Source organism: Salmo trutta, chromosome 14 (genome assembly GCF_901001165.1).
Source record: "Salmo trutta chromosome 14, fSalTru1.1, whole genome shotgun sequence".
NCBI lineage: Eukaryota > Metazoa > Chordata > Actinopteri > Salmoniformes > Salmonidae > Salmo > Salmo trutta.
This window is the reverse complement of record NC_042970.1, coordinates 68,277,559-68,300,902: the sequence shown is the minus strand read 5'-3', so window position 1 is coordinate 68,300,902 and position 23,344 is coordinate 68,277,559. Positions and strand designations below refer to the sequence as shown.

Genomic DNA, 23,344 nt, shown 5'->3' with positions numbered 1-23,344 from the left:
AACCAAGCTTTAACTTCCTGACTGATGTCTTGAGATGTTGCTTCAATATATCCACATCATTTTCCTCCCTCATGATGCCATCAATTTTGTGAAGTGCACCAGTCCCTCCTGCAGCAAAGCACCCCCACAACATGATGCTGCCACCTCCATGCTTCACGGTTGGAATGGTGTTCTTCCGCTTGCAAGCCTCCCCCTTTTTCTTCCAAACATAACGATGGTCATTATGGCCAAACAGTTCTATTTTTGTTTCATCAGACCAGAGGACATTTCTCCAAAAATCTTTGTTCCCATGTGCAGCTGCAACCGTAGTCTGGCTTTTTTATGGCGGTTTTGGAGCAGTGGCTTCTTCCAACTGAGCGGCCTGTCAGGTTATGTCAATATAGGACTTGTTTTACTGTGGAAATAGATACTTTTGTAACTGTTTCCTCCAGCATCTTCACAAGGTCCTTTGCTGTTGTTCTGGGATTTTATTTACACTTTTCGCACCAAAGTATGTTAATCTCCAGGAGACAGAACACGTCTCCTTCCTGAGCGGTATGCAGGCTGCGTGGTCCCATGGTGTTTATACTTGTGTACTATTGTTTGTACAGATGAACGTGGTACCTTCAGGCATTTGGAAATTGCTCCCAAGGATGAACCAGACTTGTGGAGGTCTACACATTGTTTTTCTGAGGTCTTGGCTGATGTTTTTTGATTTTCCCATGATGTCAAGCAAAGAGTCACTGAGTTTGAAGGTAGGCCTTGAAATACATCCACAGGTACACCTCCAATTGACTCAAATTATGTCAATTAGCCTATCAGAAGCTTCTAAAGCCATGACATCATTTTCTGGAAATTTCCCAAGCTGTTTAAAGGTACAGTCTACTTAGTGTATGTAAACTTCTGACCCACTGGAATTGTGATACAGTGAATTATAAGTGAAATAATCTGTTTGTAAACAATTGTTGGAAAAATGACTTCTGTCATCCACAAAGTAGATGTCCTAACCGACTTGCCAAAACTATAGTTTGTTAACAAGAAATTTGTGGAGTGGTTGAAAAACAAGTTTTAATGACTCCAACCTAAGTGTATGTAAACTTCCGACTTCAACTGTACATACATGGACATTTATCACACCCACAGATCTATGAAAGTGTGTGTCCTGTTGCATCTATAGGTGTGTTGATGAACATGTATGGGCAGTGATAACAATGAATGTATTCTTCTTTGTTTTAAAGAAACTGGCAGAGGGAACACCAATAGGCATAAATAACTAGTGTATATACAGAGTGTTATGAGAGGCTGTACCTGAGGCGGTTCTTGAGTGTGTTGACCTCGCGGGTCAGGCCCTCGCTGGCCTCGGTGGCGTCGTCCAGCTCCCTCTGTAGTTTCCTCCGGGAGGCGTTGGCCCTGGTCGCCTCCTCCTCAGCCTCCTCCAGCTGACGCTTCAGCTGCTTCATACGAGAGTTGGCCTTCTCCATCTGACAGGGGGAGGATTTGAATTTTATTGGCACAATTCAACGTATTTACATAGCACATTCATGGGCCAATTCAAGATTAAAACACTGCAAGTGTAAGAGAGAGAGAGGGGGAGTGAGAGAGAGAGAGAGAGAGAGAGAGAAATAGAAAGAGAGATTTGGAGAATAGGGGGGAGATGGACAAAAGGTGGGATAGAAATTGGAAAAACAAAGATGGAGACGAAGGTTTGGAGACAAAAGTTTGGGACAGAAGAATTCAGAGAGAGAACCAAAGCTACAGAAGAGCGTGGGTGGGAATAGGAGAGAGAGAGAGAGAACCAAAGCTACAGAAGAGCGTGGGTGGGAATAGGAGAGAGAGAGAGAACCAAAGCTACAGAAGAGTGTGGGTGGGAATAGAAGAGAGAGAGAGAGAACCAAAGCTACAGAAGAGAGTGGGTGGGAATAGGAGAGAGAGAGAGAACTTCAGCACAGATGATACAGAGACACTCTGATTATAGTGAATTAGTAGCTAACATGGCATCCATGGCCTTTTACTCACCCTTTCTAAATGTCAGAACAGACTGTTTCAAGCTCACTATGGACCCGAGACGACCACTCACCTGCTCCTTGTACTGGTCGGCATGGCGACGCTCGTCCTCCACCTGAATCACCACCTCTTTCAGCTTCTTCTCCGTGCGTCGGACGATCTTATTGGCTGCTGCCCTCTCCCTGGGAGGAAAAAGAGTGATAACGGGAAAGTGTGTACATAGTGTCACCCTGACTGACTCATATCTGATGGGGACATACATTTGCATCAGGATGCAGTAAAATACTTTAGTCAACCTCATACACTACCGTTCAAAAGTTGTGTCTCACATAATGTCATTTGTTTTTGAAAGAAAAGCACATTTTTTGTCCATTAAAATAACATCAAATTGATCAGAAATACAGTGTAGACATTGTTAAGGTTGTAAATTACTATTGTAGATGGAAACGGCAGATTTTTTATGTAATATCTACATAGCCGTGCAGAGGCCCATTATCAGCAACCATCACTCCTGTGTTCCAATGGCATGTTGTGTTAGCTAATCCAAGTTTATCATTTTAAAAGGCTAATTGATCATTAGAAAACCCTTTTGCAATTATGTTAGCATAGGTGAAAACTGTTGTTCTGATTAAAGAAGCAATAAAACTGACCCTCTTTAGACTTGTTGAGTATCTGGAGCATCAGCATTTGTGGATTCGATTACAGGCTCAAAATGGCCATATACAAAGAACTTTCAGTCTATTCTTGTTCTGAGAAACGAAGGCTATTCCATGCAAGAAATTGCCAAGAAACTGAAGATCTCGTACAACATTGTGTACTACTCCCTTCACAGAACAGCGCAAACTGGCTCAAACCAGAATAGAAAGAGGAATGGGAGGCCCGGTGCACAACTGAGCAAGATGACAAGTACATTAGAGTGTCTAGTTTGAGAAACAGACGCCTCACAAGTCCTCAACTGGCAGCTTCATTAAATAGTACCCGCAAAACACCAGTCTCAACGTCAATAGTGAAGAGGCGACTCCGGGATGCTGGCCTTCTAGGCAGAGTAGCAAAGAAAAAGCCATATCTCAGACTGGCCAATAAAAATAAAAGATTAAGATGGGCAAAATAACACAGACACTGGGCAGAGGAAGATTGGAAAAAAGTGTTATGGACAGACTAATCTAAGTTTGAGGTGTTCGGATCACAAAGAAGAACATTCGTGAGCCGCAGAAAAAATGAAAAGATGCTGAACAAGTGCTTGACGCCATCTGTCAAGCATGGTGGAGGCAATGTGATGATCTGGGGGTGCTTTGTTGGTGGTAAAGTGGGAGATTTGTACAGGGTAAAACGGATATTGAAGAAGGAAGGCTATCACTCCATTTTGCAACGCCATGCCATACCCTGTGGACGGCGCTTAATTGGAGCCAATTTCCTCCTACAACAGGACAATGACCCAAAGCACAGCTCCAAACTATGCAATAACTATTTAGGGAAGAAGCAGTCACCTGGTATTCTGTCAATAATGGAGTGGCAGAGCAGTCACCGGATCTCAACCCTATTGAGCTGTTGTTGGAGCAGCTTGACCGTATGGTACGTAAGAAGTGCCCATCAAGCCAATCCAATTTGTGGGAGGTGCTTCAGGAAGCATGGAGTGAAATCTCTTCAGATTACCTCAACAAATTGACAACTAGAATGCCAAAGGTCTGCAAGGCTATAATTGCTGCAAATGGAGGATTCTTTGACGAAAGCAATTATTGTTTCAATTAAAAAATCATTATTTATAACGTCTTGACTATATTTCCTATTCATTTTGCAACTCATTTCATGTATGTTTTCATGGAAAACAAGGACATTTCTAAGTGACCACAAACTTTTGAACGGTAGTGGATATTTTCAGCCCCCTAATGTTAAAGGTCCAATGCATATAGTCATATATATCTCAATATCAAATCATTTCTGGGTAGCAATGAAGTACCTTACTGTGATTGTTTTCAATTAAAATGGTCAAAAAGAAACAAAAATAGATTCTTAGCAAAGAGCAATTTCTCAAGCAAGAATTTTGCTAGGACTGTCAGGGAGTGGGGAGGGGGGGAAAAAAAATTGCTGTTGGCAGAAAAGTTTGGAACTCTTTCTTATTGGTCTATTAACTAATTTACCATCTTGTGATGACACCAGGCAGGCAAAAACTCCATCCCACCAAAACGGGCTGAAACTTTCAGGCTGACTTTATACTAAAAGGACATTATCATAATTTTCACAATTTCACAGTGTTATTCCAACCTCCGGGTGTGGAAATATATATACACAGCACAGGAAAATCACATTTTTGACTGCACTGGGCCTTTAAAAGATCCAGATTTTGAGTAGTTTGTAATCTTTTCCTATGCTGTGTATATATATTTCCACACCTGGAGGTTGGAATAACACTGTGAAATTGTGAAAATTATGATAATGTCCTTTTAGTATAAAGTCAGCCTGAAAGTTTCAGCCCGTTTTGGTGGGATGGAGTTTTTGCCTGCCTGGTGTCATCACAATAGGGGAAACTCCTACCTCTAGCGGTCTATTGAGTATGGGTAAATCATTACATTGAGTGTATGAGCTGGAGTCCACCTATTCAAGCCCTCATTTAATTCTAAGTAACCTCCCATCTTTAAACTCTGACCCCCATTATGACGTCTACTTAGTACAGTATATAGAAGGCTTCTTACTTGGCCTCCTGCTCCAGTTGCTCCTCCAGCTGCAGTATCTTGGCCTCCAGGGCGGTGATGGCAGCCTTGAACTTGGACTTGACTGCCCCCTCCAGCTCTACCAGCTTGGCCTTCAGCTCCTTGTTCTGCCTCTCCATTCCTTGACGGGCGTTCTCACTCTTCTGGGCCGCGCTGCGCTCCCCAGCCAGCTCCGTGTTCAGGATGTCCACCTTGGGAGAGAAATGGGGATAAAGGGAGAGAGGGTGACCATCTCTATATAAAGCCGTTAGTTGTGGGTACCAGGAAGTAGTCTGGTGTGCTACTTGTTAGTGCAGTTCATTATAGACTACTCTCCAGGCCATAAAGAGACTACATTCTATGGTCCAGGAATCGTCTCTAGGTATGAGTGAATCTCAAAAGTACTTTCCTCTTGTTCGATCTCTCAAGAGACAATGCCGGTTTAAACATTTTCATTTTAGTCATTTAGCAGACGCTCTTATCCAGAGCGACTTACAGTAGTGAATGCATACATTTCATACATTTTTTTCTCCGTACTGGTCCCCCGTGGGAATCGAACCCACAACCCTGGCGTTGCAAACACACGGGACCAAAAAGAGACTTAAAGAGAGTTTTACATGTTCTGTACCTTCATGAGCTGTGTGTACGTGTTTGACAATGTGAGAGTTGTACTGTACCTGCATTGTGGTCTTGCGGAAGCGGTCGTTGAGCAGCTCCATGTTGCTCTGTTCCTCCTCTAGTTCCTCCTCCAGCTGCGAGATGCGGGCCTCCAGCCTCCTCTTCTCATCTAGCAGGGCCGACCTGACACAAACAAGTGAATGATTCGGTGATGTGGTTGGTACAGAACACAGTATAGAAATCAGGGTGGGAAGGCTGCTGGTCCACTTAAAGCTGCAGTATGTAACTTTTTGGGTGACCTGAACAAATTCAGATAGAAATCTGAGTTATAGATCTGTCATTCTCATTGAAAGCAAGTCTAAGAAGCGGTAGATCTGTTCTACGCGCACTATTTATATGCTTGCCGTTCTTAAGTTTCGTTTTTGTGTCTTTTACTTTCAGTTTTGTACACCAGCTTCAAACATCTGGAAATAAAAGATTTGGGGTTATTGAAAATATATTTCATAGCGGTTTAGATGGTACAATGATTCTCTACACACGATACATTGCTTGTTTTGTCACAGAACCTAAAATTAGGTGAACTATTACAATTTTAGCAACCAGCGATTTCTGCCTATTGCACCTTAAATCTGGAAAATATCATGCTTGAATTTTATCACTAATCAGGAAAATGTAGCTACTCACTTTCCAGAGGCGCTATTTGAGATCTCGTCGGCCAGCTCGTCTCTCTCCTGCTCAGCGTGTCTACGTGCCCTCTCTGAAGCCGCCAGGTCCTCCTGCAGCTGTAGGATCTCAGCTTCCAGGCCCTTTAGTTTCTTCTCGTTCTCTTTAGACTGTGCAAAGATCTCATCACGGGATGCTCTGGCCTCCTCCAGCTCCCTCTGGTAGTCCTTCATCTGGGCCTGCAGGGGGCAGCAGCAAGGCAAAGAGTGAGACCAACGTTCTGGGGCAACTGTACAGGGTTAGGGGTCAACTCCATTTCAAATGAGATTTTCTTTAATACTCCTCTATGGCAGCATTTACACAGGCAGCCAATTCTGATATTGTTTGCCACTAATTGGTCTTTTAACCAATCAGATCAATCTGTTGCCCATAATTGGGCTGCCTGTGTAAATGCAGCCTACGAGAAAATGTTACAAATTCAGTTTTTCTTCCCGAATTGAAATAGAACCGACCCAAACCCTGTAGCTATACTGAATATAATAGTGTAAGGCCAGCGGGGAAGCTACAAATGAGACCAGACCCACTTGGACAACTAGAGTTTACAGCATCAGGGATGTCATCTAAATACAAACGTTGGTAGTCCTGGACATATTCTAATCTAGGCTACATTAAAGCTGACTACACAGTGGACAGACAGGCACAGATACCATACCTGCAGAGGCTACCAGTCCATTTTATTGATAAAAGGATACAGGTGTAAGAAATAATATTGCTGAGATCAGACAACTATGAGTTCCTAATTAATCAGGCAAAAAATATAGACATTTTATGGTTGCAAAATTCTGCTAACTTTCCCAATATTCCCAGAATTCCTGGTTGGAAGATTCAATATTTATAATCTACATAATAGATCAACACAACTTGAGAATGAACAAGCAAACACAAATCCTGTATGAAGTCTCACCTGTAGTTTTCTGAGCTGTTTGATGGCTTCATCTCTGGCCTTGTTGGATGTTTCTATTTGCCCCTCCAGGTCCTTGAGGTCCATCTCCAGCTTCTTCTTAGCTGCCACAGCCAGGGCTCTCTGCTTCCTCTCATCCTCCAGCTCTGCCTCCATCTCACGAACCTGGGGAAGGGGTCAGACAACAAGATATTACAGAGAGGGTTGAAAACACCAAGTAAGTGATGAAACCTAGTGAAGTTTGGGTTCTAGCTTGCTCGGATGCAATAACGGTTAGGGTGAAGATGGATGGAAAGTACACAATGAGTCCATAAGTTAAAGTTTTTGACAATATAATAATACGGTGATTTTTTTCTCCGAACTGTTGGCCTCGCTAAATCACCTGAGTTTCGATTAGAGGTCTGCATGTTACTCCCCAAAAAGGGTCCTCTCTGCTCGTCTCTGTACCTGTTTGACCAGCGTCCTCTTCTTCTCCTCATTCTGTTCGTCTCTGGCCTGCAGGTCCCTGTCGAACTGGGCCTTCATGGCCTGCATGTTGACCTCCAGACGCAGCTTGCCGTCCTCCGTGGCCTGCAGCTCGTCCTCCAGCTCCTCCAGCTGGGTCCTCATCTCCTCCACCTGCTGCTCCAGGGTGCGCTTCGACTTCTCCAGCTCATGGACCTACACACAGGGGGACGTAGAGAGACTGTTAGCAGCAACATCTCTTTTCTGGGTCAAAAACTGTTTTAACCTGTTAGGGTATAGGGGGCAGTATTGAGACTTTTTGAAAAAAGATGTGCCCATTTTTAAATGCCTCCTACACCTACCCAGTAACTACAATATGCATATACTTATTATATATGGATAGAAAACACCCTAAAGTTTCAAAAACTGTTTGAATGGTGTCTGTGAGTATAACAGAACTCATTTGGCAGGCAAAACCCTGAGACAGATTCTGACAGGAAGTGGATACCTGATGTGTTGAATTGACTTTGAGCCTATGCCATTGAAAAACAAAGGGGGTGAGGTAAATTCTGGCACTTCCTATTGCTTCCACAAGATGTCCCCAGCCTTTACAAAGTGTTTTGAGTGTTCTACAGTGAGATCTGACCGAATAAGAGCCATGGAACGTGATGGTCCATCATTCACCCTGGCGCGCGATTTGATGGTGGGTACTCTCATTCCGAAACGTTTTAAAAGAAAACCCAATGGTCCGCCTTGAATTTTATTCATGTTCTGGTTAAAAAAGGCCCTAATGATTTATGCGATACAACGTTTGACATGTTTGAACGAACGGAAATATATTTTTTCCGTTCTTGAAGTGAAGTGAAGTCCGGCTGGCTTAGATCATGCGCTACAACACGGAGGTTTTTCGACATAAATGATGAGCTTTTTTGAACAAAACTACATTCGTTATGGACCTGGGACTCTTTGGAAGTGACATCTGATGAAGAGAATCAAAGGTAATGGATTATTTATATAGTATTTTCGATTTTAGATTCCTCCAACATGGCGGTTAGTCTGTATCGCTATGCGTATTTTTCTGGCGCAGTGCTCAGATTATTGCAAAGTGTGATTTCCCAGTAAGGTTAATTTAAAATCTGACAAGTCCATTGCGTTCAAGAGATGTAAATCTATAATTCTTTGAATGACAATATAATATTTTAGCAATGTTTTCTAATACTAATTAATTATTTTGTCGTCATGACTTGACTGCCGGTATTGGAGGGAAACGATTTCCTGAACATCAACGCCATAGTAAAACACTGTTTTTAGATATAAATATGAACTTGATAGAACTAAAAATGCATGCATTGTCTAACAAAATGTCCTAGGAGTGTCATCTGATGGAGATTGTAAAAGGTTAGTGCATAATTTTAGCTGATTGTATGGTTTTGGTAAAGCCTGTCTTTGAATCGACAATGCATTGCACACCGCTATTGTCAATGTACTCTCCTAACATAACCTAACTTTATGCTTTCCCCGTAAAACCTTTTTGAAATCGGTAAACGTGGTTAGATTAAGAAGATGTTTATCTTTCAAAGGCTGTAAGTTAGTTGTATGTTTGAGAAATTTGAATTTGTACATTTATTTGGTTTCAAATTTGCCGCTCTTGAAATGCACCTGCTGTTGATAGGGTGCGCCACAGGTGGCACGCTAACGTCCCAGGTAGCCTCAAGAAGTTTTTAAGGAAGCCATTTAAGGAAGCCATCCCATAGGATTAGTCAAACAAATCTTCACTCAAAGCAACATTCTAAGGTGGGTGGACAGCGTTCTTTCAAAATGAAGTAATTTACAGAAGGCTTCATGTATGTAAGGTCTCCAACAATGTTTAGGAACCACCACCAGCTCCTGTAAAATAGGCATTCTCACTCATTCTGTGGTGGGTGGATTGGTGGCCATATTGGAAGAAACATACCAAAACCTGTACATTTTCGTTCTATCAATCCTCATTGGATGAGCCTAGCCAAGTCAAGGCTTAGGACTGGGTTGTATAAGGTATTTGAGAACCTTCAGCTTCTGTACGGGGAGTTTAAACTACGTACGCTCTTGCCCACATCGTCCTTGGAGCTCATCAGGTCCTCCATCTCAGTCCTCAGCTGCTTGTTTAGCCTCTCAAACTCCTCCTTGGCCTCCAGGGCCTCGTCCAGAGCCCGGGCCATAGACAGAGCCTTGGTCTCCTTCTCCCTGGCCTCAGCCTCGGCCTTGTCACGCTCCTCAGCATAGCGGGCAGAGATGGTCTTCTCTTCAGCCAGGAGCTAACATAGAGGGAGAAGATAGTGATGAAGAAGGATGGCAAGTAATGTCTTACTGGTAAGTTATGTTAACGAAGGCACTCACTGGAATCAAGAAATCCCAAAAACTCTGCCATTTCTTCAATAATGTCAGGTCTACTTTAATTTTACAGAGAGGGGAGAAGGAGATAAGCAAAGGTGAGAGGAAGGAGAAAAGGAAGCGAGATAGAGGAAAGGATAGAGACAAATGGAGATGATACGATACCTGGTCGAACTTCTTCTGCTTCTTCTCCAGGTTGGAGACAATGGTCCTCTGGTGGTCCAGGTCCACCATGAGGTCGTCCAGCTCCTGCTGCAGGCGGGTCTTGGTCTTCTCCATCTTGTCGAAGGCGGAGGCTTTCTCCTCCAGCCGCTGGCTGGTCAGCTCCATGTCCTTCTGCAGCTTCCTCTTCACCTCCTCCAGAGACTCCAGGGTCCCCACGTCTTCATCCAGCTTCTTCCTAGAGTCAAACAGCTAGGTAGAGAAGACAATGGTTTTCAGTTTTTTTTTCTGTAGTTCTTACATGAGGAAATAATGTCCACAGCTTTGTGAGTGAGCATTTGATATACAGAAAATGACAGTGGTATTTTTTGAAAAACCACATTACATCATCTTAGTGTTGGGGAAGCTACTATGAAAATATATTTTACCAAGATACCAATTACTTCACAGTGAAATAAGTTAAACTACACTAAAGCTACCCTTAAGAAAAATATAAGTTTTCTTAACTAAAGTGACTTTAAAAAAGTAGTATGTGAAGGAACATTTTATGTTTGTGCTTTTCTAATAACCAATTCAACTGGGTTCATGCAAGTGACTGATCGTGCCCGGGAGGAACCCTCACTATCAGTATCTGCAATTTGGCAGTACGCCCAGAACATTATTTTGAGAACGGAAAGGAATATCTCAGTTTCAAGGTCTCAGCTTGGAGAGAAGAAGCCTCATGAGGTATTGGTCTGTCACATGCATGAACTAAACGTTAATGATGAATTCATTATGAATAATGAATAAGCTAAATCATGCAAATATAACATGTCTGTGTAAGCTGTATATAAGAGATCTAACGAGACTGCCCCGACAAAGCTCACTTCAGACCGGTACTTTAGTTTGACTGTGACCTATCCAGCTTGCTGTTAATAAAGAATGATTCATTTAAAATTGACTTCAGGTGTCCCTGGTGGTAATTTCCATGACAACTACATCCAAAACTACTTCATGAAAAATTATATGTAAATCTGAAATGTCGTAGACTACAAATTGCAAGAATAGTTCACTTTGGGGTCATATGTTAACAGAATGTGTTATTTTGCCTATTAAACAAAAACGATGTTCCATGAGAGAATTAGGCAGGTCTGATGCTGAAAAATAAAAACATTTATTTCCTAACTACTCACAACACTACCTAGATTTGAATTTAGTTCAACTACCACCAAGCTACTGCAAAATGTAGTTAAATTACTAGTAGAACTACATGTCGTTTACTTCTCCCCAACACTGTATTCAACTTATACCCAATACCTATTTTGTGAGTAAGGAATCTAGCTACCACAACCTGTAGTAAATATCAATGGTGGGTATTCACAGCTGGAAACCCTGTCCTATTGGCAGTGAAACATTAAGAATACCAGTGAGGTCCATACCTGAGCCTGCAGCGTGGCCAGTTGTTTCTCCAGGTTCCTGCGGGCCTCCTCGTCCTCCTCCTGCTGCTCCTGCAGGGTGCTCTTGTCCTCCTCCAGCTGACGGATACGAGAGCTCAGGTTCAGCTTCTGACGAGTCTCCTCCTGGAGCAGCTCCTACACACACGCACGCACGCACACGCACACACACACACACACAAAAGACGCAAAGACCCAACAGTAGTTAAACATCACTTACAATGAGACTCGTTGGATGGAGACAGTGATATGAAGTTGTTTTTACAGCAGACTGGCATTAGCGTCTCCAATAATGAAGCGTCATCAAAGGACATTTGCTTCCATAGCATATTACAATACCTCCAACTTGGATTTCAACTATTAGAGCATGTAATGGCTTGGTGACGTATAAGGAGTCTCTGCTCACCTGTGTGTCCTGTAACGCACTCTCCAGGCCGGCTGAATCCTTGGCCAGCTTGATTCCCTTCTTCTCAGCATCCTCCAGCAGGGCGGAGACAGTGTCCAGCTCCGTCTACAGACAAAGGTCTATAAATATCTCTTCATATTCACATGAAAACATATTCACTCCCATTTTGAGAAACCAATTGACTTCAACACATAGTGATGACGACAGACAGACAGCGTGGTCCGTTGACTTGGCCTCTAACCTGTAGTTTGTGTGTGCGGTCAGCCAGTTCTACTTTAGCCCTCTCTCCTTCGGTGGCTCGGCCCATGAACTCCTGCAGCTGAGCATCCATCTTCTTCCTCTTGTGTTCTGACTCTGTCTTGGTCTGCTGAAGCCCCTTCACCTCGCTCACCAGCTCCTTGTTGTCACTCTCCAGGGTACACTTGATCTTCTCCAGGTTGGACTTGAACTGCAGCGGAAAGAGGAGAGGGGTTGTGGTATACATTGGGGAGATGAGAGAATTTTACATAAGGTATGTTGGGTAGGCCTGTCCTCTTGGCCGGCTTAGCAAAGAAGTGAAAGCGTAGTGTTACTACTGTATGAGATGAAGTTATGTTGACAGGTCTATTTTCTCAGGTGGCGACCAATGATTTATATATACATTAGATGACTGATAGGGGGTGCTGTGTTGAAGCCACCGTGCCTCCATTTTGGGAGTGTAAAAAAATAGTTTGGAAGCTATAGAAATGCATTTATGTCGACATTCGTTTTTGCCACGTGTATTCTATTAGAAACACCTTAATGCATACTTTTACATTATATTGTGAGCTAAACATACATTTTTTAATTAAAATAAAATAGAAAAACACTGTATACTTTTTTAGAGATTACTTAAGTTACTGTTCCCATGACAACACAAAATTAAATACATGACATATTGTCATTGAAACATTTCATTTAAATACTGTAGACTTCCATTCATTCCTATGGAGGACTTCTCCTACTGGGGAGTGTCAATATGGCCGACCGGTGGCTTCAAAGCCTCTCAATGGCCAATAAATAGCATCAGCAATCCAGGGTTTATATACAGTGAGGGAAAAAACTATTTGATCCCCTGCTGATTTTGTACGTTTGCCCACTGACAAAGAAATGATCAGTCTATAATTTTAATGGTAGGTTTATTTGAACAGTGAGACAGAATAAAAACAAAAAAATCCAGAAAAACGCATGTCAAAAATGTTACAAATTGATTTGCATTTTAATGAGGGAAATAAGTATTTGACCCCCTCTCAATCAGAAAGATTTCTGGCTCCCAGGTGTCTTTTATACAGGTAACGAGCTGAGATTAGGAGCACACTCTTAAAGGGAGTGCTCCTAATCTCAGTTTGTTACCTGTATAACTGGGTGAAAGTGTTGTGGGCAGATGAGACCAAAATGGAGCTCTTTGGCATCAACTCAACTTGCCGTGTTTGGAGGAGGAGGAATGCTGCCTATGACCCCAAGAACACCATCCCCACCGTCAAACATGGAGGTGGAAACATTATGCTTTGGGGGTGTTTTTCTGCTAAGGGGACAGGACAACTTCATCTTGGGTGAGAACCTCCTTCCCTCAGCCAGGGCATTGAAAATGGGTCGTGGATGGGTATTCCAGCATGACAATGACCCAAAACACACGGCCAAGACAACAAAGGAGGGGTTCAAGAAGAAGCACATTAAGTGGCCTAGCCAGTCTCCAGACCTTAATCCCATAGAAAATCTGTGGAGGGAGCTGAAGGTTTGAGTTGCCAAATGTCAGCCTCGAAACCTTAATGACTTGGAGAAGATCTGCAAAGAGGAGTGGGACAAAATCCCTCCTGAGATGTGTGCAAACCTGGTGGCCAACTACAAGAAACGTCTGACCTCTGATTGCCAACAAGGGTTTTGCCACCAAGTACCAATTCATGTTTTGCAGAGGGGTCAAATACTTATTTCCCTCATTAAAATGCAAATCAATTTATAACATTTTTGACATGCGGTTTTCTGGATTTTTTTGTTGTTATTCTGTCTCTCACTGTTCAAATAAACCTACCATTAAAATTATAGACTGATCATTTCTTTGTCAGTGGGCAAAATCAGCAGGGGATCAAATACTTTTTTCCCTCACTGTACATCGTTGGAGAAGATCCACCCTCTTGACCTGCTAAACATGTGTGGTGTTACTACTGTATAACGACGTTATGGTAGGCAGGTGTCATGTCTGATGGTGGACCTAGCCTCTAGCCTGCTAAACATGTAATGAGATATGTTACTAGATGATTGACAGGTGTATTGTCTCTGATTATAGACCCACCCTCTTGGCCTGCTCCAAATTCTCAGACAACTCTTCCAGGGCGGTGGAGTGTCTCTGTCTCATCTCCTGGACCTGAGACTCGTGGTTCTTGGTCTCCTCGTCGATGGCCTTCTTCAGCTCAGCCACCTCCTGCTCTCGCTTGGTCCTGAGAGGAGAGAAAGGAGAGGAGAGAGGGGTTAGGAAGGAAGGTAGACCCATAAAAGACATCTCCCTGAGGTGCTGTCTCTCTCCATAGCCCTCATGCAGATACACACACAGGTACTTTAACAAACTATGACAGTGCCACTTTTTCAGTGCGACCCTACACCGGTTCTTTATCCATTTCTAAAAGCACCGAATAAACATATAAGCGTTTCACTGCAGCAGAGAGCAATACATCCGAGGCTTGACAAGCAGAGTCCCAGTACCTGAGCTCCTGCTGGGCAGCGGTGGTATCCAGAGTGTCCTCCAGCTCAGTCTTCAGAGCCTCCAGCTCCTCACTGAGGTCCCTCTTGACTTTCTCTGCCTTGTTCCTGGACACCTTCTCTGACTCCAGGTCCTCCTGCAGCTCTGACAGCTGGGCCTGCAGCTCCCGCACAGCTTTCAGAGCGTTGTTCTTCTGGGCCACCTCTTCATCACCCCTGGTGTGCACACACACACACACACACACACACACACACACACACACACACACACACACACACACACACACACACACACACACACACACACACACACACACACACACACACACACACACACACAAAACAAACCAATCAATTCCAAACAACAACATAGAAATCATTAGATTAGCTAGCTAATGCCAGCATACATTCCATATCAATGAAGAGGTGAGAAATCATGTTGTGGGGCATTCATCTGAGCAGTGCTTTTATAGTACAAGAGATGTCCAAATGTTAGGATACTTTTTGGTAAAACCATGGTACACAAAACTGCTACATGAAATCACTGCACATTCTCTAAATCCCCCAAAATGGCTGATCATTTGAAAATCATACAGGCCCTAGCAAGTGAGACTGCAGCGTGGTGACAAAATCCCAGTGAACACAGGGTGGCAGTGTGATCGACCTTACAGTGGGTGAGCTCATGAGGACCAGTGTGTGTTCGTCAGCCTGCCGTGTGTGTGTTTGTGTGTGTGTGTCTGAGCAGTGAGTTTCTTGACCGTGTCTGTCTGTGCCTTTCTCGGTCAGTAGAAATGCCATTGCGGGCGGGGCCATAATGAGATTGAATATGTGTTGTTGCTGGCAGTCAGGCTAGATGAAACTACTATTATTATTATTATTATGGATTCTGACACATACTCACTCTAATATATCTACCCCTGGATTGTTAATTGGACTCGTTCTGTCATTTCTTGATTTCTTGTTTTCATTATTTGTATATGTGTATTGTGTTTGAGAGACATTATACTACAGTGTTGGAGCTAGTAACATAAGCATTTCACTGCACCTGCTATAACACCTGCTAATATGGGGAAGCAAACAATAAAGTTTGATGTGACTCCTGAGCCCTGCCTGCATTCCTTAGACATTCCTGCGTTAAGAGCTTCTGAAGAGGCCTGTCCCTTTGCCAGGACCAAATAATGACTCCATGTCCAATTAGGTATTACACTGATGAAGCCATGGATAACAATATAGCTACTAATGAGACATTTTAGTCAAATAGCAACTGTCCAGACTATGGTAATTAAATAGCCCTACAATTATAAACAGTCATAAAATTCCAACTGGAATACTGTAGCCTAAGTAACGGTTTAATCAACTAGCCTATGACCAAGTGATGATTTCAGAAGGTCATTTAGGGGAGACTGTTTTCCATTGGCCTACAGTCTACACCTGAATTTGCTAGTCTACACCTGAATTCGCCACATCTAAATGATTGGACTTCACCTTCATGCCAATGACCTCTGTTGCAGCCAGAGGAGGAGCTCATTAGTATGTGGTCTCAGTTTCCCTAATCAAAAGGGACTTAATTGAACGTGACACCAAATGTGTTGCTCATTAATATTTTCCACTAAATTAGGTCTGAATTGGCTTCGGATTACAAAGAATGTTAAATGAACAATCAAGCTAAATTGAGGTAATACTTGGATGCAAGTTGACATTTTCTCCTTCTTCCAAGAGACAGGTCTTTTTCAAGCCATAGCTGGTAATGCTTTCCTTGAATCCAGCAGTCCTGTTCAGAAGCTATTAAAAATAAACGTCTGTGAAGTACAAACAGATTCCGTGACCAACTCCCTCTGAGGTGTGAGACGATCCGTCGTGGCTGCCATGCCCAAGCTGAGATTCCTTTTCCTTTCCGTTGGGAAATGCAGTGAGAGACTTGGATTGGGCATATCATCAATCTCTATCAATCTGCCTCGGAGTGTGCGTGTATATTATGTCTCTAGTGAGGGTGATAGCCAGCATACCAGCACGCACTGCACTAAGGAAGGCATTAGTTAAGTTTAGAGTGAACCGATACCACTGAACAACTAAGCAGCTGGACTGTGTGGCTGCTTTTACATATTTAGTTCAAAGCCAACATGAGGGTATGTGCTCACATGAAAAAATACTATAGTATACTGTGGTTAAATAATATTGTATTCACTGTAGTGTTTTTGCGGACTTTACTGTAGTGAACTGTAGTATTTACAATCTACTGCACTGTTGGAACTAGTAACATAAGCATTTCGCTGCACCTGCTATAACACCTGCAAATCTGTGAATATACTATAGTCATTACTGTAGTGTTTTTGTGGGCTGTAGCATACTGTAGTATTTACTATACTACAACATTCTATAGTAAGTACTATACATGACTGAGGTATACTACAGTGTGTAGTATAGTATTCTACAGTATACTACACCATTCTATACTAAGTTCTACACACGATCGAGGGATTCTACAGTGTGTAGTATAGTATTCTACAGTATACTACAGAATTCCTTAGAAAGTACTGTAGTATTCTATAGTAAACTGTGGTATTTTTTAATGCGTGTGTGTGCCCGCGGGGTCTCAACTGCTTGGGCCCTGTAGAGTGGACTGTTGCTATGGGGACAGGCGATGGAAGTGGGAGTATGTGTGGGTGCACATCTAGCCGGTATGGTTTACTGGACCACAGTAGTGGCCGGGCAGGTTGGGCCGGTTGCCATAGGAACAGGCAACATGCGCGGTACAGGCCTGCACGGTGGGCAAAGCTTATCTAGTCATCATGTATTCCCCTTATTGATCCAGGTAGCGTTCACATAGTGCATCCTCCATTTCATTCGATTTCACCGTTTCAAAACATTTTCTCTTGTATGGTGCAAACTAAACACAACCCATGAATGTTATTGAGAATCCATTTTGGGGCTGGAGGCGAGTATCTCACCTGGACAGAGCGGCCTGTAGCTCCTCCTCCTTCTTGGCCAGCTGGATCTTGAGCTCCTCTATCTGGGCCTGCAGCTCAGCTATCTGGTCCTGGAGGTCCGTGGTTTCAGCGTCTAGCTTCCTCTTGGCCTTCTCCAGCTCCTGGCGAGTCTTCTCCTCCTTCTTCAGGCACTCTGTTGACACACACACACACACACACACACACACACACACACACACAAGGTGGAAGGGCAGCGGGGTCAACCAAACGATGAAAATAGATGTTGGCCCAGCACTCAAAAGTATCCACTCGAACATTCCACTTAAGCAGAATTAACCAGATTCTTCAGCTTGGTAAGCCATTAAGTCATTGTGGTGTCCGAACTGAAATGGAATTCCTATGCATACACAGAATCACATTAGCAGAGAAGTCTTAATCTTATCTAGTCTGTAGTCTCATCTTAATGTTATTATATGCAGTTGAACGTCTGCCATGTAGAGGGAGTTACAGTAAGTTCTACAACTTTCCTCGTTTCCTTGCATCATCAAAACGCTTTGGAGAAGAATGCCTGACGGGAAAGACCTTGGACCTTCTCCTCCAATGAAGGTTGAGAAAGAGAGCAAGGAAGAAAGAGAGCAAGGAATCGAGGAGACCAATTGAGGAAGAGCCACAGTGAAGCCTTTACCTTCCAGGTCGACCATCATCACCTCCTGCTTGTTCTTGACCTTGCCCAGGTTCTTGGCCTTCTCCTCCTCCTCCGTCAGCTGGGAGGTCATCTCGGCCACACGGTCGTCCAGCAACTTCTTCTCCTGGTGGGTGGAGAGAGGAGAGGAGAGATGTAGAAAACTGTAGAGAGGTTTAACAACAGGGGTCTGCAACATGTGGCTCCAGAGCCGCATGTGGTTCTTTAGCTTCTCCTTCATGGCATCTTGTAATAAATCATTTGTATCAGATTAAGATAATCTTAAAAATCTCAACTATTTCCTGTACCCTTCAGGGTTCTATACAGGTCTAATACCTAATTTATGCCTTCTGCTTCAATCAAATGCCCGCTACCATCCGCACTGGGTTCAGTGTTGGCAGGGAACATTCGATATTACGTCTTCTGGTTTTGTTCGAGAGGACCTAGAGGATGGTGTGGAAGCAGAAGGTGTAAATGAGGCTTAAGTGTGCAATCTTCTCTGACCTTGAGGAATTTGGAGTTCTGGTCCTCCAGCAGTAGAATGTCCTCCTCCATCTTCTTGATCTTGGCCTCGGCCGTCACCTTCTCCAGCTGCAGCTTCTGCCTGGCTGCCTCCTCTTCATCTAACTGCTCCTCTAGATCCTATGGATTGACAATGGACATACATACGTTCAACCAACAGAGACACTCAGTATCTTCAGCACAAGGATATGTATTGCAATGCTGAAGTTATCCATAGTTTTAGTTAGAATTAATTCCATCTAAGCCAACATTAACTCGTTAACTGATGGTGTGTGTGTGCGCAGGTGTCCATGCTGCATCCATATGTGCATATATGAGTCTCGCTCTCTGACCTGGATGTGGGACTGCATCTTCTTCTTCTCGTTCTGCATGCTCTGGTTCCTCTCCTCCTCCTCCTCCACTCTGGACTCCAGGTCATGGAGGATCTCCTCCAGCTCCTGCTTCTTAGCGGCCAGGCGGGCCCTCATCTCCTCCGCCTCGGCAAACAGCTCCGTCTCCGCCTGCAGCTGCTCTGCGAGGATGTTCTTCTCCTCTAGGAGCTGTGGGGGACACAGAGGATAGAGAGCAAAGTTTACCTACGCTTCTTTTCTAGATGTTATTCGATTAGAATGTTGAAAGGTCAAATCTCCTCAAGCCTGTAAAAAAGGTGCTATCTAGGACCAAAAAGGGTTCTTTGGTTGTCCCCATAGGAGAACCCTTTGAAGAACTCCTTTTGGTTCCAGGTAGAACCCTTTTGAATTCCATGTAGAACCCTTTCCACAGAGGGTTCTACATGGAACCCAAAATAGTTCTACTTGGAACCAAAAATGGTTCTCCTATGGGGACAACAGCAGAACCCTTTTGGAACCCTTTTTTCTAAGAGTATACTACTCAACCTTCAAACCCAGTGGCTGGACTTCTACTACACAGCATGAACTATGGAAGCCAACAACATTCAGAATGGCTGGAGTAAGTTCATATGTTGTTTTATCTCCAGCAGTGCATATTTCAGAAGAATAGCTAGATTGAGGTATGGAACCATGGTATTGGGATCAGGTACGGGCTCCAGGTAGTAACTCACCTGTTGGTGTTTCCTCTCCATATCCACCAGCTCTCCCTCCACCTTGCTCTGTCTCTCCTTCACCTTGACCAGCTCCTCGTCTTTGGCCTGCATCTCCTCCTCCTGCCGGGTCACCTGGAGCAGAGGCTTCACCTGGAAGGGAAAGGGGAGGAGGGTCCCATCAAGGTCAGGGGAGGGAGGAATGGAAGACAGGAATAGGATAAGATGTAGAGAAATGGTCATAAGAATCCTGTTAACAGTGGGTGTAGATGTGGACTCACAGCACTCTCCATCAGTAAAACCCCCACTCACCTTGGTGAAGAGTCTCCACCACTGCCAGTGGCGCAGCTTGAGGTAGGCAGCACAGTTCCTCTGGAGGACCTTCAGAGCACTCAGCTGCTGCTGCTTCTTAGCAAACGCCCTGAGGAGATGCATAATTAAGAGACTGATATCACATACAGCTTTACTTTCACTACTTAACTTGGCCACAGCTGTATCCCAAACCATAACACACACAGTATCATTTTGACTTTATACAGTTTTAGCAACTTCATAACTTATCTGTACTTACGCCCCATTTTTGTGAGTTGCATTGAAATCAAAGGGCATGAACATGAGTAATGAGGTGGACATTTACTTGATTGAGTGATAGGGGACAGACAGTGGGGCTGCTGAGTCATGGTATTTACTATGTAAAGTGATTTGAAGTCTGGAAAGTCTGGCTATATAAATATGAATTAAGTTATGAATCAATTATTAATCCTAATGACTCACTTGCGTGCCAGGTAGCCGCGGCAGACAGACTGGAAGTAGATGATGATGTCAGTGATCTTCAGGTCTCTCTCCTCCTCCAGGTGGGCCAGGACTCCGGTCCTGAAGAAGATCTTACTCTGGCCGATACGGAACAGGTTGGAGTCCAGTTCCAACGCTCGGATCTGTTACAATACACAGGAGAATACGAGTAAATGAGGAAAGTCAGCATGCAAATCAGATCTTTTTTGTTTGTCAATTGTATCATTTTAAACAGGGTGGTGCATTGACACAACTCATATTTTCCTGAGTTTCAACACTTTTGCTTATTGTGTTAGTTAATAGATAACATTGGAAGCCCTTTACCATCCTCTCGCAGGCCTGTTTCCCGTCCATGAAACCCTTGGGGATGGCATTAGGGGTCAGGATCTCATACCTGGGATAAATAGAGAAGTATTAGGAGTTAACACACTGGCATATACCCAGAGATCACTGAAAGTGAGGGCAGTCTAGTCGGCTCACAGTGAAGACAAAGAACACAAGCACAATAGTTATGTGTCCTGTTTCCGTGGTTACCTCTGTCTGAACTCCTGGAAGACGATGCGGTTGGGGAAGCCCTGTCTGCAGATACGGATCCCCTCCAGAACTCCATTACACCTCAGCTGGTCCAGAACCAGATGGGGCTCCAGCTTACCAGCCTGACATGGGAGAGAGATGAAGTGAAGTGTTATAAATAAATAATGCAAAAATCTGGTACAGGTGTACAAGCAAAGACTGTTACCTATTAACCTTGTGTCTACAGAAGGTCTAGCAATATATACTCAGAGAAAACCCTGAAATTAAGCGATCAATTCAAGTCTCACCCCTTCTGTTGGCTATAGTATAGAACAGGTGGCCTGGTATAGTTAGATTGACATGTAAAGTATGACAGGATATACTACTCACCTTCTTCTCGTGGTTGGGGATAATACAGCGGACGAAGTTGGGGTTGGTGTTCCTCAAGGTGGCCATGAGCTTGGTGAGGGACTCCTTGTAGAGCTGGCCCACCGTACGAAACATTCCCTTCTTGGTCTTGTAGGTGGCTCCGAACGTCGTCTCCGCCATGCCCGCCACCTGGTCCAAGCCCACGATGCGGTCCACTAGCGAGAGAGGGAAGGAAAGGGGTTAGAAGGGGAAGGGGGGGGTCGGACTTGGAGAGAGGTGTTGGGAGCTAAATCACAGACAGACAGACACAGGATGCCGGGAGTAGCAGCAGCCAGCAGCAATGTGTGTCAGCTGCAGGTGTAGATAGATAAGGACCACTAGGTATGACTGGCAGCCTCTGTGGATTTGTGGGGATGGGGCAAGGACAGGGCAAGAGGATCACCTAAAACTGTAGTCCCGGACAAGCACAACTGATTCAACATGTCAAGTAATCATCAAGCCCTCGATGAGTTGAATCAGGTGGGGGTATTGGAGGACTGGAGTTGGGAACTACTGCTATACAGTGTACATGCTTGGTTCCAGGGTCTGTATTCGTAAACGTTCTTCAGGCTCGGTACAGCTGATGAGGGGAGGGATGGTTGCTAGTCTTCTTGAGCACTATGTTCTCACACTACTCCTTCCAGCAGTCATTCAAAGTGACAACCTTTTAGGATAACTACAACTGAAAGGCCTATTCTTTGGTATGAAATAAAAGTCATTGATTTCACAGCCTGGGACCTTTCGTAAACATTGGCTTTTTTCATCATATTAGCATAATCTGACAGTCAGTCACACAGGGCCACATCCTATCCATAACTTCAGATTCACAACATGCCTTGTTTTGTGTCATTATTGCTGGGCTGTGTTGACAAGCGTCATATTTACAACACGTTGCATAAAACCGTTAGGAGGCATGCTGATGAATTAACAATTGTTTATCCAAGAGTCCATACAGGTAATTTATCAAAATCAAACCTCCAACTGTGTTATTAGGCTCCTAGGGTTTCAGGCAGACAGAACTCCAGGAATGTCCTACAAAGTTCCAGACGTTTTGCATTTCATTCTGTAGATATTGTACCACTGTCACACCTGCTGTGTATCAACGTCTATAATACTGTAGAATCGGGCCAAGAGAAATGCCAAATACTACATGTGGTTCCAATTCTCTGCTACTTTGAAAAAATAAAAGGGGGAAATGAATGCCATTAATCTTTCCTCAGTCAAGCCTCAATTCTTTAATTCCCTTTACGCTTAAATATATGCCTTGGAAAGGGAATACAACCCTTAATAAAAATACAGATTCCAGAAAGGAGAATAGGCTTTGGTTCGGAATACTGAATAACCAGTGCTCTTAACCTTTCCACCATACTGTAAGGAAGCGGTCGAAATTTACACTATTGTTACCCGGAGGAAAATGGGGAGGGTCATGCTTTTTCAATTTCAGTCAAAGGGAGGGTTTAGTATTATTTTATTTAGTCCAGGGGAGGGTCATGTCATTTGGAATCGATTAACTGTCATACACTCATAGAAAAAAGTTGCTATCTAGAACCTAAAGGGGTTATTTGGCTGACCCCATAGGAGAACCCTTTGAAGAACCCTTTTTGGTACCTGGCAGAACCCTTTTGAGTTCAATGTGGACCCTTTACACAGAGGGTTCTACAAGGAACCCAAAATAGTTCTACCTGGAACCAAAAAGGTTTATTCTATGGGGCCAGCCGAAGAACCCTTTATCTAAGAGTGTATTGCTCAGTGTCTGAGAATTAGTTGCTTATTATATCTGGATGTGTGCCCAATGCTGCCCCTCATCCCTGATTCTCTGCTTGGTGCGCAATATCAAGTGGCACTACTGTAGTCTCAATAAAATGATCCAGAGACTATACTATATGCCTAGGCTATATGAAGAGCATGCTTGGAAAAGCACAGGGCAACATTATATTTCCCATAAAATATGGAGATTATAAGAGTACATTGCCATTAAGGCCAGATTGTTCTTCAAGATGTTCAAATGTTCATAGATGACCA

General features: G+C 43.6%; 1 protein-coding gene across 11 annotated transcripts in view; it reads right to left on the bottom strand.

Moving 5' to 3' along the window:
• Nucleotides 1-23,344, bottom strand: part of LOC115147207 (myosin-10) — a 106,185-nt gene that overhangs the window by 2,901 nt on the left and 79,940 nt on the right. For all 11 annotated transcript variants that reach the window (XM_029689293.1, XM_029689297.1, XM_029689296.1 and 8 more), the window contains 24 exons: nt 21,305-21,498; nt 20,936-21,057; nt 20,726-20,795; nt 20,384-20,544; nt 19,922-20,030; nt 19,631-19,762; nt 18,903-19,109; nt 18,553-18,690; nt 18,052-18,175; nt 17,388-17,559; nt 14,443-14,655; nt 14,036-14,180; nt 11,969-12,175; nt 11,728-11,832; nt 11,307-11,459; nt 9,892-10,140; nt 9,438-9,650; nt 7,360-7,572; nt 6,916-7,077; nt 5,973-6,190; nt 5,348-5,471; nt 4,674-4,882; nt 2,057-2,165; nt 1,288-1,460 (listed from right to left, as the gene is read on the bottom strand). In XM_029689293.1, the coding sequence (XP_029545153.1) occupies nt 1,288-1,460; nt 2,057-2,165; nt 4,674-4,882; nt 5,348-5,471; nt 5,973-6,190; nt 6,916-7,077; nt 7,360-7,572; nt 9,438-9,650; nt 9,892-10,140; nt 11,307-11,459; nt 11,728-11,832; nt 11,969-12,175; nt 14,036-14,180; nt 14,443-14,655; nt 17,388-17,559; nt 18,052-18,175; nt 18,553-18,690; nt 18,903-19,109; nt 19,631-19,762; nt 19,922-20,030; nt 20,384-20,544; nt 20,726-20,795; nt 20,936-21,057; nt 21,305-21,498 (3,922 nt within the window). The remainder of the gene's footprint in view (nt 1-1,287; nt 1,461-2,056; nt 2,166-4,673; nt 4,883-5,347; nt 5,472-5,972; nt 6,191-6,915; nt 7,078-7,359; nt 7,573-9,437; nt 9,651-9,891; nt 10,141-11,306; nt 11,460-11,727; nt 11,833-11,968; nt 12,176-14,035; nt 14,181-14,442; nt 14,656-17,387; nt 17,560-18,051; nt 18,176-18,552; nt 18,691-18,902; nt 19,110-19,630; nt 19,763-19,921; nt 20,031-20,383; nt 20,545-20,725; nt 20,796-20,935; nt 21,058-21,304; nt 21,499-23,344) is intronic.